Here is a 17,162-nt window from a genome sequence, read left to right on the forward strand (position 1 = left end):
AAAATCATGATTGTCTTTCCCACATTTAAATCTGATTAAAATATGTAAAAATATATCAAAAGATTAAACAAAAAATTGTACGAATTATAACGAAATATGACTTGTAGAAAATGCAAACAATAATACAAAACCACTATTTTTATGACTTGTAAACATTAAGATTTTATCCTTTACATTAAGACACTGGTCTTTTACGCACACACACACACAGAGACACAGACAGAGAGGGAGGGAGGGAGGATTTTGGGAGTATTATAACTGAAAGCCCAAAAAATTGCCCATATATTTGGGCCATTTGGGCTTCCTGACATGGTTGGGCCCAACAAAGATTTGGGCTATTTATGACCTTAACATTGTAAGAAGTTTGAAATTCTTTCTAGTTCAGCTTTCATCGACTATCCATGATCTTTTCCTCAGTATTTTAAAGTCCTTTTTTATTTTTTTAAAATAATTTTTTATTAAATGCAGGCCATTGATCTATTGGGATTTGGGAGCTGGTCATCTAGTTGTGTGCGAAAGACAATTATTGTAATATTCTTTTTTTAAATCATAAATTTATCCGCAACACTAGTAGGATTCTGTAATTTACCCCCGTCTGTTTGCATCACATAATCATATGAATCACCATATTATCAATCACTAGAAAATATAAAAATTAGCATTTACAAGTTGGGAATTATATGACGCAGTAATTTTTTACTTATGCACAAATCCACGAAGCATGTATTATAATAGTATGAATTATCTCAATTTGTATGCAATTAAAAGGAAACAAAAAAAAGGCGTTTAGTTATTATTATATGAATACCTATCTTAAGAAAGATAATTTGGTAAAAATTACATGAAACAATTAATTTACAAAGTTCATAATACTATTCATTTTCTAACAGTTAGTAAGTAATGGCCCAAAGACAGTGGTAAAATTCTGTGCAAATCTAATTATTTATAGCAGTGTCATAAAATTTTGTATCAAGATGCGTGATTGATTATTCATTATTGATTACTGCTTTAAATTTTCGACTAAATTTCATTTATTTCCTCTCAACTTTTTAGTACACTCATGCCCTTTAGTATCAACTCCCGTGAAAACCATTGCTAAAATTTTATGAAAAAATCCGAGTCCCATTTCGCTCACTAAAAAATTACTATTTACGTACATTAAGTTTTACAAAAATTACAATTTATATTGAAATAACTATGAGAAACGCGTGTTCACACCTTCAATCAAAATTAACAATAAAATACATATTGTACTACTTTTTTCTTGCCACCAAAAATTAGTAAAAAATAAAAACGAAAGTTTTCATGACAGTAAATGCAATTTAGAATATGCGTCTTTAGAATTTATGTATAGGCCAGTAAGAAAAATTTTGCGTACGAAACATGGCTATGAATGCTCCTGCAGGGTTGGTGATTTTCATATTTTTTGGGATTTACCTATATTTATTTTCTTATTAGAAGTAATTATATTTAAGATATTGTTGGATACTAAATGTGGGCATATCTTCAAATAAGAATTTGAATTTTAATTTATCATATTGTAAGAAATTAGATCTTTCCACCAGACTTAACCTTCATTGATTCTATACTTTTAATCAACTATTACGTTTTTTTTTTTTTAAAGAAAGTGGTGGATGATGAGATGATATTGAATTAAGTGTAGCTTTAGTTATACTCTCGGGGTTATGAATCACTTTTTCATAGGGAAAAAAAAGGAATATACGTCGGTAATTTTACCCAAAAAAAAAACAAAATATGCATCAGTAACTAGTGACTTTGAAATTGAAACTAAGACGAAGCAAAAGAGACAAAATGAGAAGAATCTAATAGTTTGAACCGCACGCTTTGCAAATTCTACAGGAGCTACAAAGCACGTGTGGCCTCATCTATCAAACCATCATTGTCAAAATATTAACAGAAAATGATTGTATTTTAATTATGACGTTCCAATATTTTTTTTTCAAAAAGAAATTAAAAAATTGGAGAGATAATTAAGCACAAGGCAAGTTGGGGTGTTTGTGGGATACTGTGTCCTTGAGATAACGTCTTATTAGCTTGTTCACGTTCCAAAAGGCAAAATCCTCTCTAATCACTTTCATCATTAAATTAACAAAAAAACAAACACTACATTTTGGTTGCTAGCTAAGACATAATCCCTACTTTTAAGTAATGATATTTTAACTAATTAGTTAATTAATAAACCAAGTCAGTCAAAGGTACAAAAGAATAAGAAATGAATAAAGCTAAGTAGTGTTGTATCCTATTATGGCCGACATAGTTTGTTTGAGAGTAAAACAAAAGGGGAACATATAGATTGTGACTTAACTCATTAGTCATTTCCCAAAGGAATATTACAAAAAACAATTACGAAAAAAAAGAAGATAAATCAGAGAAAGAGGTCCCCATACTCTCAACATTAACTAAAGCAAAAAAGTAAAAGGTATGTATATAAGCTTTTTGCAGAGTTGAATTTGACTACCATTTTGCCCCGAGCATGAAAAATGTTAACTTACTTTTTCACTCTTCTTTTCTCATTTTCAAATTTTTTTCTAATTTGGAATCATTTATTGTCATAAGTATTATATACTATATTAGGACAGGAATAGAAAGGGAATAAAAAATATGCATAGGATTTGTAAGTCAGAATATAGTCACCATATTCTCTTGTGTTATCATTCCTTTAAATGTATAAAAACATAAAAAAATATAATATAGTTTAATACTTCTTTCATATCAAATTAATACGTTTGAGGATCGATTGATTGAATGTTTTTTTCATATAGATCAAACCCATGTCCTTGAGAAGGTATTATCTTTTGAATTAATTCATAAAATGTTAGGAAATTAAGTGACTAATTAAAAAAACGTAAATATATGATATACATTGTTTTCAATGTATTTGTCTTTGCGTGAATTTAGAATTCCCTTTCTTAATAATATTGACTTAGTTGTATCTTTTGTGCGAATGTGAACTAAAATCAATAGCTATTGTTTAAATTAAGTGAAACTTTTTCAATATATATAGCATGTGCTTTCCAAGCTAGGGTTTGAAGAAGATTTTTTTTTTGTAAAAATAAAATAGTTATATATAAAGTACAGAATAATTAATGTCAATTATAGAAAATGGTGGGTGCAAAATTGATAGCCACTAATATATTTTGTGCTTACTGTAACATCACTATTTATAAAGCACTCCATTATTTGTGAGATGTTTAATTAATAGAACCACCATGTGAGCACACTATCGCACTTATAGATCTGCCACATGTTACTTTAAAATATCTAAATACGACATTTTTGGAAAAAGTTGAATTTAGAGCCTCTTTCTTTGAAATGTAGAGTTATATTCACACCATATAATGGTATAGTACATTATTTGCAATGATAATTATCATTTTATCCCTTCTAATTAAACTTTGCAATTTTTTTCAATTGTTATTTACATTCATTTGACGTTTTATTAATGCATATGTTATTTATTTTCATTTTGATTACAACATGTTTAGATATAATTATGAATCTTGAGAGTTCATTAAAGATAGAAATTAAATAGTTCCATGATTTAAAGAGCGCATTTGTAGGAATATATACACTTACATGTTACTAACACAGTTCTTACTACTATAATGTATACCAAAAAGAGTTCTTATACTATAATACATTTTTTATACATTTTAAAATAAGAAATTAAAATTAAAAAAAATTAAAATAGAGTTCAACTCATATCTTTATTGAGACCTCACCCGGGAAAGATAATTAAGTCGAGTCGGTAGGCCTAAATCAGGGCAACAGATTTAGAAAGTACTGGTCAAACATATGCTAATATACTTAAAGAAACACAAGCTAATCAATAAAAAATCACATGTCAGATGATGGAACAAAGTTGGGAAAAGGAAAATTACAACAACAACAAAAAAAAAAAAAAAACAAGAAGCAACAAAGAGCCAAAGCTGATTGAAAATTTGTGTGAAAAAAGTGAACAAAATTTCTAAATTTGTCACTATCCTTGCTTTCAGGCTGGAATTATCTTTTTTCCTTTCACATGGAAATTTATCCTTCTTTATTTATTTTTATATTTGACGTGACATTGATAATGGCATTGTGCAGTATTTATGTAAACACTAATGGATCGCAGTCTTTGCCAGGTATTCAAAAATTAATTAACACAGTCAACAAGTGAATGATGACAATATAAAACATGATGGAATGCTAAGAGTAAACTAAATACCTGAATATAGCATCATATACTTTTCACCCAAAGAAATATCATCATAGATTTCTACTTAAATTTTACTAATATCGTGTTTGAATGTTGTTAGATTGTTGAAGTGTGAGTGAATTTAAATTGACATGGAAAGTCCCAAATCAGATAATTAGATTTAGTAACTAATATAAAAAAAAACTTAAGTCTTGATGAAGCTTTTAGTTAATTAAAATGTGGTTTTTTTTTCACAATTCTTACCCCGTTTCTTCTTTCCTCCCATTTTTGGGTCGTAGCTTTCCATTTCTAACAAATACAAGAGAATTTAAATTTAGAATTTAAGTCAAATACATCATTTGGATTCATAAAAATTTATCTCCCATTTTAAATTGATATTTTATATAAATTTATTTGTAATTAATTTTAAATTTATTCTATACTCTAGTTTTTTGAAATGCTATTTTAACCCTCTCATCTTTTTCTATTTTCATTTCCCATCTTCCTTTTTCATTATTGTCTTTGAATTTTAAATTTTTCATACTATCCAAACAAAAAATTTCAATATAAACTTTAAATTTAAGATTTTAAATCTAAAATCTAAATCCATTAATTCAAACACTGTTACTTCCAAAATTTTATAACAAGTGGCCACATAATTTGATAGCCGCAGCAACATATCTTCAGTCACCTAAAAAATAATCATTTAAAAAATTATCTGGATGCAACTATTCTGTACAGTGCAGAACACAAACTTTTTCATGGCAATTTGCTGGATGTAAACCAGCAAGATTGATTATTGTTATTATTATTATTAATCAAACTTGATGAACAATGTACCAAGCTAATTATTCCCAGCATAGTGCAACGAGGATGAGAGCAGAGACGATATGATAGTTAAGAGAGATTAATTATGCAAAACTAATAATTATAGAAGCTGTCCACACGTTCTCTGATTAAAGTTAACACTGAGAAGTGAAATATGGCATCATGGCTTAACTAGCAAGCACACAGATAGAGATATATATATATATATATATATCTAATGAGAAACCCCATTATTCCAGTTTCTATAAAAGCTTCTTTAATTTGCATTACAATCACAATGGAATATTCTCAGATCAAAGATGATCGATCACACACAGTCTAAAACAGCTTTCATATTTACTCCATGGCTTCCATTTTTAGTACTTTATTGGTACGTCAAAACTGAAACCAGCACAGTAATTTAATTTTAAAAGAACATAAAGGCGAAAACACTCAAGCCAAACGGTCAAAACTCTGGTCAAAGATGAAGGCATGGTGGGGAAGAATCTAATAAGCGCCGAAAGGTACAGAGGACACAGTCGTCTCGTCGTCATCATCAACATCCTAAGAGGGTTTATTAACATGAGACAAAAAACATAAGAACTTTCATATTCTTTTCCCATTTTTTCCTTCTTCATTCTATTCTTCCCCCTCTTTTTTCCATGTTTATGTTTTTGTACTCGATATGAGTTGTTGCGAGTTCAAAACGGAATAATTGGGACCCCATTTCAAAAAGCTCACAAACAATTAATGTATATATATAGGGTTTAAATGCTTTGTTGTTCCTGTCCTGTTGTGTGTGTGTATATGATCATGATGATCTTGGTTTTACTTTAACTTTTGAATTTTGATTTATCACAGATATATACTTTTGGTCAAAATGGTGGTCGTCCCTCATAATTAGTGGCCCCTAATAAGTTTAACTTTCTAACGTGAAAAGTAAGGAAGACCAATTATTGCAGCCTCATCAGTTTGAGTTATGTTACGTCTAGCAGTGCTGAGAAGATTCACTCAAAAAATTAAACTCATACGCCATGACTTAGACAGTAAGAGAACAAAAGGCAGAGGGTAAAATGTTAGCTTTGTGGTTCGTGCAATTACTAATTAACGTCTTGTCTTTATACACACACAATAAAGCAGCTGTAAAAAAAAAAAATTGTTAATCAATGCTCGTATACTTTTGAGTCATTGACAGTGATACGAGCAGGGATTAGTAAGCGAGGTATCAAAACGTAAGTATTGGAACATTTTATCTTTCACATTCTGGATACTAAACACTCATGCAATAAATCCGATCTGATCATTTTAAGGTGAAAATAATTAGAGCTCGCTGCACAAATTAAATCACAAGTATAGATGAAATTAATGGAAATTCAATCTCAAAGCGAGTAAAAGTAATCATTTTCTTGTCGTTCCGTCAAAGAGCAACATGCTGGTGACCACAAAGTACAGCCTGTCGGACAGGCATGTGAGAAAATTAGAAAAATAATATATGTTGCATGCAGTTGTTCAATGTTATCTTTATAAATACTGCCGCGTCCTATAAATATTACCTGTTTTTCTTTATAAGAGCTAGTTAAGACGTTTGTTTCAAGTTTTTTACCGTTTGTTTCAAGTTTAAATGAAAGCTATCAATTCTCTTTATTGTTTTTTCACCAAATTATTCCTATTAATTGCACATATTAGAAGTGGGATTTTTATTAATGGCAAAGCTTCCAATACAAATTATTGAAGGGAATATTTTAGAAAAATCAACAGATTTTTTTATAAATAATTAATTTTATTAGTATCTATAAATCATATAAACATAGAACTAGAGGAAATAATACACATGTTGGTTTATTGTTGATACCAATTGTTATTATATATAATATCCCAAATTTTTAATCCTGTAATTTTGAAATAATTAAGGATGAACTAGTAAACTAGTGAATTGGGCAAGTTAATTACATTTTCAAATTACTAAAGGTCCTATTGGGATGTTTGGACAGCTTTAGAATTGAGTTAGAATGAAAATTAGACCAATCAAGCCTAAGAGTCTGTTTGGTTCGAGGGAAGGGAAGGGGAGGGGAGGGGAGGTGAGGGGGAGGAGGGGGAAGGGAAGGGAGGGGAGCTCCTCCCCAATTTGGAAGGGAGGCTTTGGAGGGAAGGGGAGGAAAAATTTTAAAATTTTTCCCTCCCCTCCTCCTAACCAAAGGAGGGGAGGGGAGGGGAGGGGAGGGGCTCCCCTCCTCCTAACCAAATGAGGGGAGGGAAGAGGAGCCCCTCCCCTTCCCTCTCCAACCAAACAAGACCTAAGTGGAAGCCCAAATTTTCAAGTTGAATAATTGGGTCATCCACTGCGGCAGAAGCTTGGTGTGCCATGACGAATGAACTATAAATTTGGTTTATTATTTGGGGATCAAATGTGAGAAACAAAAAAGAAAATGAGGGAAAACATAAGCTTGAGGGAGGAAGACATTTTCTTGTTAAGGCATCAAAATTTGGGCACCTGAGATTTAGTTTTGACCTTTTATTTTTTGGATAAGCTTTGTATCCCCCTCATCTTTCAATCTACTTTAATTTCTCTTGGTTTTGAGATGTGAAAAAATAATTGATGAGTTAATGGCGGATTTGGTTTGAACCCAATAGTACCTAAGACTAGTAGTTTTATATTGAGTTTAAAGGTTAAGAATTAGGGTTTGATAGACCCTATCTTTAGATGAGGGTTTTAGAAGTGAATTTAACCCTAAAATGGTATAATTAAGTCTAGTAGGAGTTAAATGAAGCTAATGAAAGATCATGATGACTTTAATTTGTCCAACGATAGAAGTTAATCGTTCAAGAGTGTTGGGTAGCTTAATTAAGCTAAAAAGTGCTTATGCTAGAGTAAAAACTAATTGATGGCTATTTTAATATGTAGAGCATCGTAACTCAAAACCTATTTTAATATGAAAACTATAGGAGCATTGATTTATCATAGGTAACCCTTTTAATGATAAAAATGTTAAGATAACAAGATAATGTATTATGTTTATCCACATGTTGAATTTTTATAAGTCTTTTGAAATAAATACTAGTTATATGTGTGCGTATATATGTAATGTTTTGGAAATCTTTGTAAAGTAGGAAAGAAGTTTTGAAGCTTAAGAATTAAGGTTCGATGAACCCTATCTTTAGATGAGGGTTTTAGATGTGAATTTAACCCTATAATGGTGTAATTAAGTCTAGTGAGAGTTAAATGAAAATAATAAAAGATCATGGCAACTTTAATTTGTCTAATAACAAAACTTGATTAAGAGTGTTAGGTAGCTTAATTAAGCTAAAAAGTGCTTGTGCTAGAGTGAAAACTAATTGATGGGTACTTGATATGTAGAGTATTGTAACTTGAAACTTTTTGAGGTTGTGGAAATTGTAAGAGCGTTGATTTATCACAAGTAATCCTTTTAGTAACAAAAAGGTTGAAGTAACAAGATAATCTATTCTGTTTATCTGCATGTTGGATTGTTTACAAGCCTTTGTGAAATAAATGTTAGTTATATGTGTAATATTTTGGAAATCTTTGTGAAGTAGGAAAGAAGTTTTGAAAGAATAATGTAATATAAATACACATATTTTGTGAAATGAGTTTGTAAATGATGTTATGTGATATTTAATGGTAATAATTGAGAAATGGACATATGTATGAATAAGTAATGATTTATTATTGCATGGTTTGGTATGATTAGTGTGAGAGGGTTTAAGTTTACATTAAGGAGAGTAGATGAAAATCCATATGATACCACATACACCATGTAGTTTCAGTTATTATTCTGGAAGCTCTATTATCAATCAAAAGCGTATCACCGGAGCATTACGACATCCCTAGTATTCATAAAGAGGGAATCTATAGTCCAAAAGTGGTAACAGTGATTTTGGCTAGGTTGCCTTCTATGTTAAGTGAGCTCGGACCAATCTAGTCACATAGACTTGGTCTAATATTGTATTAGCTTATGGATTCAGTCAAAGAGTATTGCAAAGATTGGGGTAGATATCCACAATCATGCATGATATACCTTGTTAATAATTCTTTATTTACTGTGATCACATGTTTTATAATGATCCCACTTTGCATGCTTGTTTACAATTTGACTTGTTAGCAGATAATGTAAATTATTTGGTTATTGAGACTCTCTCTCACCCAGCCATATTTTTTATTTTACAGATGGCAACAATGATAGGAGCAAGGGGCAAGAGCTTGGTAAGGAATAGTTACACTATTGCTTTGTGTATTGCCTTGTTATTTTGTGTAATGTGTAAATGAATATATATTTGAGTATCTTACCAACTAAAATGACATAGCTTTTGAATGTACTTGCATGATGTAAGTGGTTGTTATGTGCTGTATTTTAGCTTAAAATATGTGTTTTGTGATGTATTAGTGATGTGGGGTCAAAAAGCTAGTGTAAATGTATGATAAATAGGATATGACTTGGTTATACTATAAAATAGCCAAAATTAGTGTTAGATGATTAAGGCTATTGGGCCAATATTGATTGAAATTAGGAGTTGTGACTGGCCAAAACTTGTTTGAATTGTATTATTATTTATAGAACTATTCAATAAGGTATTTTCAATCTATTAGACATGATTCAAGCTTTAGTTGAAGTTAATTACAAACGGTTTGGTTTTGAAACACTTGGTTGCACTTTATTTTTGGAAAAATGGTCATTTTGTCCTTGTGTGTCTAACTTTTAAATGAGATGTCATTTCGAAATGAAACTATGGCCATTTGCTAGATAACTGAATAAGCTTATATGACTTGAATTATCTTAATCAAACATTTAATGAAGAAATGATGCATGTTGAAAGTTCATTTCGACATGTTGTCATAACAACAACATGTTGTCATGAAATACATAATGCATCGTGGCACATGTTTGAGTTCAAACACTTTTAAAAAAAGGTTCTACAATGGGATCCCAATTTTAAATATTTAATTATTAATTTAACTCTTTCTATTATGGTAGCTAAAGAGGATTAGTCAATTCCAATAGTGATTATATGTTTTATTCTGTTAATATCAAAGCAAACATTACAGTTATGATATATTAAGATTTATTTTTCAGATTAAGCAATAGAAGTTGTTACAAACTCAAAATCTTAAGTTTGTAGGGGAATGTTATGATATATTATCTATAAAGATATATTTTATTGATATTTTTTCTATTAAGATTTATTTTATTAAGATTTAAGGAATATTTTATTTTCATTAAATATTATTAGAATATTCATTAGCTATTATTACAATGATCTATATATTGTAATTTTTTCATATTAGTATAATACGCTACTTTTTCAAGTCTTTTTTCTTACTCTCTTAATTTCTTTTATAGTATCAGAGCCTTCAGGTTGAAGCTTTATATCAAGCTTATAGAAAAGAAATCATCATCCACACATTCCACCTCAAATTTAGAGTAGTTCGTTTGGTTCAAGCATATAATGCCCCATTATAAATGATAATATTGTGTTGATCATATCATTTTGTTCCTTCCCATACTCAAGCATCTTCCATGTTTCTTTTCATATAGGATTCACATCTCGTGGTTGCACATATGGATGTTTAGATTTAACATGCTTCATAAGCTCTTTGTAAGTGCCTACAAAAGAGCACTCATCCCATTCAAATACTTCCATATTGCTTCAACAACAATTCAACAACAAAGAGGGTAAAGAAGCCCTAGCACCTCTGCATTGTCACTGCTTTCGTCTACATTTAGATTGGAATTATTTGTCATGTTACTCAGAACAATTGGAAAGGGGATGACTTGCAGCACACATATAAGTTTGACAACAATTGTTATAAGATAAAAAAAAAGAGTAGGAATGCACTGTGAGGGACCTCCATATAGACGAAGGTGTTGTCCTCTGACATTGAGAATAGGGTTTCCTTTACACCTTGCCTAGTTTAGTCATTTAGAAAACTAAACCTGAGATTGTGGTAACAAATCTCCAAGATTAAAACTAATTTTGGTTAGGATATAAAGATTAATAGAGTAACATCACCTACTCTTAAGACCTGTTAAGCATGTCTGCAATGTCAAATCTCATGAAAGAAATTGGGAGAGAAAGAAATGAGACTTAAAAAGTATCATACTTTATTGATCATATGGAGATCTTACAATATATAGATCATCATAAAAATAACTAATGAATATCCTTAAAATATCTAATTATGAACACAAAATATTTTCTTAAATTTAATAGAATAAATCTTAATAGATAATAAATTTCAACACAATAAAACATATATAATATATCATAACACTCTCCCTCAAATTCAGGATCTCTTGAGTTTGTAACAACTTATATTGCTTGGATTTGAGAAATAAATCTCAATATATCATGAAATTAAAGAAATGAAGATAGAAAATTGAGGAGAGATGAAGAAGTAAACTATAAAAAAGAGGAGGGCTAGGGCTTTGCTATCTAAAACAAACTTCTAGCCCAAACAAAGTATAAACTTGATCAATCTAATTAGGATACCATGAAAGAAATCAAGAGAGAAAAAATGAGAGTTGAAAAAGTACTGTGTTTTATTGCTATAAAGGGTTTACAATATATCGATTATCCTATTAATGATTAGTGAATATCCTAATAATATCTAATGAATGCAAAATTTTCCTTAAATCTCAATAAAATAAATCCTAACACTCCCACTATCACAAATTGTAAATACTTTTAGATAAAATTATACATATATATAAAGCTCATTAAATATACTTTACAATTTTATTTTTTTAAAAAACAAAAACTTTTAAATAAACTTTCAAAAATACTTTTCATTTAATACTCTATTTATAAAAGAATATTCAAGAGATAAAATATATAAGAAAGATAATATTAAAAAACATCATTAATAAAACCTTATTTTTATCAAAAAAATTTATATTTTAAGATATCAAATTTTTTAAAAAAACATCTCATAATTTAAGATGGGATAAATATCGTGACATCAATTATTCAATTATAATAATATTTAAACCTGGTAAATAAAGACAAGCCGAGCTTTTAAATTAAAAAAAGAGGACAAGCCGAGCTACTGCAAGGTATTTAATAACCAGAGATTCCAATGCGGTTTATCTGGAATTCATGTTCAATCTGATAATTAGCTTAATCTCGTAAAATAATAATAATTTGGCTATCCATATATCACAATTATAATTTATTGAAATTATTAAAAGCATCAAAATGAGTTTAAACTGGTCTTAATTGAATTGAATTCCCTATAAAGGTCGTGCACAAGAATATATATATATATATATATATATATATCTGACATCCAATGAGGAAAATATAGAGGATAGATATATTTTTCTCATTAATGGCAAAAGTTGGTAATAGGTGCCAACAAAACGAAAGGATTACAAAAGGGATTTCTTTCCCATTATACCCACATAAAACATGTCAGTAGACAGCAGTACAGTAGTAAGGAATAAGAACCAAAAAGCAAAAGGCAAAGAGGGAATGAGAAAAAAGCAAAAGCTAAATCCCAACACTTTTGACACCACCACCGCCTTTCTTAGTAGTGTCACCTCATCCATCCATCTGCATCGTCCAATTATCATTCCCAACCTTCCCCACATCATCATTCTCATCCTCAGCATCACCATCTTCCCTCCTCCTCCCCGCATGTTTAAACCCTAAAACCCAGACTCAAACTAATCATATCCAGACAAAACACCCACACGTTACACTGCCCATCAGTTCATATACCAGCAGTGTAATAATCGTTGCTTGTGTTTCCTCGTGATTTGTCTAGTTTGTCCGTGCTTGGCAGAGAGGTAGCTAGCTGGTGTGTTGTAAGTCCCTTCACTTTCATCATTATGCACAGATTCTCATTTCTGCATGCGAGAGAGAGGGAGCTAGAATAGCTATATAGCCCATTCATTCCATGCCAAAAATTGGGGTCTGAAGGAGACTGGGTTTTGCATGGGTTTGGAAGCTGTGCAGGGTAGGCCCAATGATGCTCCAGTTTCCATAACCAGAAGAGCTCTCATAACTAGGGTTACTATTTAAAGCTATGGGCGTGGCCAATGGGATCAATGAACTCGAACTCCCACTCTGTTGCTGCTGAACAAACACGCCTCCACTGAAAAACCCATTGTTATTGTTGTTGTTGTTGTTTCCTTCACTGGTCGTGCTGGAGGGAGTAGAGAGGTCCACGTTGAAGGGAAGGACAGATGTCACGGAACCATTGGTGGAGGAAGATGGTTGGATTAACGAAGGGTTTTTGTTGTACCCGGCGAGAACCGAGGACCAGTATTGATCTGAAGTGTCCTGTTTGATGGGTATGGCGAAGGTGAGAGAGTTGTTATTACAGCCTGAAGGAGGTGGTGGTGGTGGTGGAGGAGGTTGGGATGCGAATGTCACTGAGGAGTTTCCCGAGGAGAGGTCTCGGTCGTCCACGGTGGCGGTGGATCGAGGTCCGACTCCATCGGACGGAGAAGAATCCGTCGAGTTCCTGTTCTTGCCGGACAATCCACCGATCGGAAGGCTGCTGTTGGCAATGCTCTTCACGTCGTAGCGGCTCATGTCAAAGTTGGTCACCGCATTTATTCCTCTGAACTTTATCGCTGCTATATCATACGCCTCCGCTGCTTCCTCCTGAGTGCCTAAAAATATGTTCAAAGTTAGATTTTTTTTTTTTATAGGAAAATTTGTATCCCACATGTCTAAACGAAATTATTAAATGAAATCCATGCGCGCGTGATGTTGGTTTGGTTTAGGTGTATCGGATACACATATCAGATCTAATTTAAAATATATATTAAAAAAGAGAAAAGAACATAGAAATATGGAGGCATGAGAAAGGGCTCACTGAAAGTGCCAAGGTAAAGGTCTTTGTTTCCGGCGACTCTGCCTATTCTTGCCTGCCATCGGCCATGCTGGTGATGTCTGAGACCAAAAAAAAAAAACAAAGAAAATGAGATTAATTTCAACCCCACAATATAATACACACACACACAACAATAACATCTATATGTATATGTATATGTATATGTATATATATATATATATATTTTATTCATTTGAAATCAAAAGATATGGTGGCCGAAAGAGTTGAACTAGACCTCGTCACTCCTCTATATATTGAGGCGCCTCTCGAGAATCCACTACTCCTCCTATAACATACATAAAGAAAAAATACAAAATATACATAACACCCATTAAATAAAATCAAAATTTAAAATGTATATTACACACTCATATTAAAGGCATCAAAAAGATGGACCCTGAAGTGAAATGTAAATTTACCTTCGAAGAGAAGCAACAAACTCTTGCCTTGTCATGTTCTTCATCTCTTCCAGTTCTTTCTGGTAGTTTGAAATCTAACCAAAAATAATAATAATAAATAAATAAATATATTGAATAAGACAAAAACGGTATATTACCCAACAAAAACAGCATTGCGTGATTGAGCTTACCGGAAAGTTGGTGGTGGTGGTCGGACCCCAGTACTTGAGGGCTGCGAGATCATAAGCTCTTGCCGCCTTCTCTTCCTTATCGTAGCCACCTGAAAAATGATCATAATAATAACGCAAGAAGAAACAAAAACCTCTTTTGGCAAAATGATTAGTCTTGAGTAGAATCTGAATCTAACAAAATTAGTAAAGCTTTTTTCACAGTAAAAAACATAATGACGCTCGCTGTTTTAAAATTACTCACCCAAATAGACTGAACCATAATCATAGGAATCACGCGTCGTTCGTCAGTCAGGCCCAACGCAACACAAAAACAAATACCCGTCAGCATCTTCACACTCACAAATTCAAAAAAAAAAACAAAAAGAAAAAGAAAGAAAGAAAAATAGCGACTCGTCTCTACTCAGTGCATAAGATCCTCAAATCTAATGAAATAGAGAGGGTAATCGGAGCCATTGATATGTTTATTGGTATTTGAGAGGGAAGGCACATTCTTTTTCTGATTTACTCCCATTTATTCCGGTCCCGTATTTACAGGGAACCGTGCTTGTCAGACTCGGTATCTCGCAGTCCCAGATCTCGTGAACCCGGTTCGACTCGTATCTATTTCTAAGAAACCCTAGACGATGCGATCGTCAGTCAATTCAAACATTACCTTGTCTTCCTTTCCGACTTTGCCCTTCCCTCCGGCAACTGTTATCCCATAGATGAGCTTCATATCGTCCGGTCCATCTATGCCTGCAGTTCAATTTTATTTTATTTTTACATTTAGTTAAGCAAATAATATCGAGTATCGACATGTATATTTTTTTTTATTTTTTTGATTATTATGGAGTTAATATACGAATCGAATCCTCACCGTGTGACGCCGCGGTATATAGAGGTGCGTTGGCCGAAGGTGTCGACGCTCTTCTTGGGGGACGGCTCAGCCGGAACTAGCTGAGCCTGTTTCTGTTGCTGCTCAGCTTGCCCTCCTCCCGAAGCGAAGCCGCGAAGAAAGCTGGCCGCTATCGTCTTCAGCTCTGAATCGTATAACTCGTTTTCCACCACCGTGCTCAGAGTGTTGTCGGCAGAGAACTGCGGAGGCGCTGGCGCTATTGGGGCAGTGGCAGAGGCGGGGGCGGGGGTGGCTCCGCCGACGCCGCCCAGGAAGTCCTCGAACTTAGGACCCCCGGTGAACATCGAGAGACTAGTTGGTGCTCCTCCGATCGCACCATCCTTGGTTTCGGCCGGCGAGTCGACGGCGTTACCTGAGAAACAGTTTATTGCGGAAAGTTAAGCGAATAATTATTCACAGGATTTAATTATTCGGCTACATAAGATAAAACACATGAGAGAGAGAGAGACCTGTTAGAGATAGAGTGGGTGTAGGGGATGGAGAGGTGAAGGAAGGGAAAAGAGGGAAGTGTGAGGAGGAAGATAAGGGGTTGGAGAGAGAGAAAGCGAGCCAGTTAGGGGAAGAAGAAGAAGAGGAATCCATGGTGGTGGTGTTGGATGTTGTGTATTACGAGAGAATGACTTTGGGAAGTGGGATGAAATGGAGGTATCTCGAATTAGAGAGAGAAGGAGCCTGAGGGAGAGAAGTTGAAGAAGAGAGACTCAGAATTTGACACAGATATAGAGGCGGTCTTAAGAGAGAAGAAGAGAGAGACTCTGTCAAGTTGATGCCTGGTGATAGTTGTACAGAGAACGAGGCCCTCTCTACAGTGGCAATTCCGCAATTCTCTTGTGTAATTATCCACCAAGCCCTTATAATTCGGCAATTCTCTCGTGTAATTCTCCACCAAGCCCTTACAATGGGGACGTTGATGGAGTAACAAGTAAATTTGCCTCCCAATCATACTCACCTCTTAAAATATACTCTCTCTGGTTAAAAATATAAAATATTTTTTATTTTTTAAAATATAATTATTATTTTTTAAAAATATTTTTATTAATAATAATTTTATATTTATTATAAAATATTTAATAAGAATAAATATAAAAAATAAAATTAATTTAAAATAAATAACTACTTTATGAAAAGTAAAATTCAGTTAAAAATATCATATATTTTTTAATAGAAGGAGTATGAGACATTTTTAATTAAAATTTTTTTAATAAAATAATTACTTATTTTAAAATTAATATCACCTTTCTATATTTAAATAATTTAAATAAATGTAATAATTATATTTTAAAATACCAAAAACTACTTACATTTTTTAACATTAAATATCTTAAAAAATGTATTACATTTTTAAATGAAATGAGTGATATATTTCAGATAAAATTATATATTCTAATAAAATTTATTCAATGTATTTATAATTTTATCTTTTAAGATAAAAATATAGTTTATTTGTAAAAAATATTAAACATAAAAATGTAATATTAAAAAATTATTAGTAAAATTTATTTTTATAAAAAATTATTTTAAAATATTAAATCTTCTTATAATTTGGAAAGGATGGAGTATCATACTCCGGCCTCGTCAATTTCTGCTATAGTATATTGTTTTGAGTTGGTGTGTAATCCTAAAAAGTAATGATAATTTTTTACTTATTTAATAATATATTTTCTTGTCTAAAAATGTAAGGCATTTTTTAAGAGGTTAGATATTAAAAAATGTAAAATATTTTTAATATTTTAAGCTAAAATCATTACGTTTTTCCAAAATTATCTCTAATGAAAAAATCACTTTATATTTATTTTAGATTGAAGTATTATATTAA

At 31.9% G+C, this 17,162-nt stretch overlaps 1 protein-coding gene across 1 annotated transcript; it reads right to left on the reverse strand.

Moving 5' to 3' along the window:
• Positions 1–12,320: 12,320 nt before the first annotated feature.
• LOC129320898 (AP2-like ethylene-responsive transcription factor AIL5) lies at positions 12,321–16,095 on the reverse strand. The gene is made up of 9 exons (XM_054966571.1): positions 15,796–16,095; positions 15,308–15,698; positions 15,104–15,186; positions 14,693–14,701; positions 14,452–14,540; positions 14,282–14,355; positions 14,098–14,148; positions 13,845–13,921; positions 12,321–13,638 (listed from the first exon to the last, which is right to left on the reverse strand). Exons 1-9 carry the CDS (start codon positions 15,926–15,928, stop codon positions 12,911–12,913), a joined length of 1,635 nt encoding a protein of 544 aa, XP_054822546.1. The 5' UTR covers positions 15,929–16,095; the 3' UTR covers positions 12,321–12,910.
• Positions 16,096–17,162: the final 1,067 nt, after the last annotated feature.

Source organism: Prosopis cineraria, unplaced genomic scaffold, assembly GCF_029017545.1.
Source record: "Prosopis cineraria cultivar Desert tree isolate PC_DT_omini unplaced genomic scaffold, ASM2901754v1 PC9, whole genome shotgun sequence".
Taxonomy (NCBI): Eukaryota; Viridiplantae; Streptophyta; class Magnoliopsida; order Fabales; family Fabaceae; genus Prosopis; species Prosopis cineraria.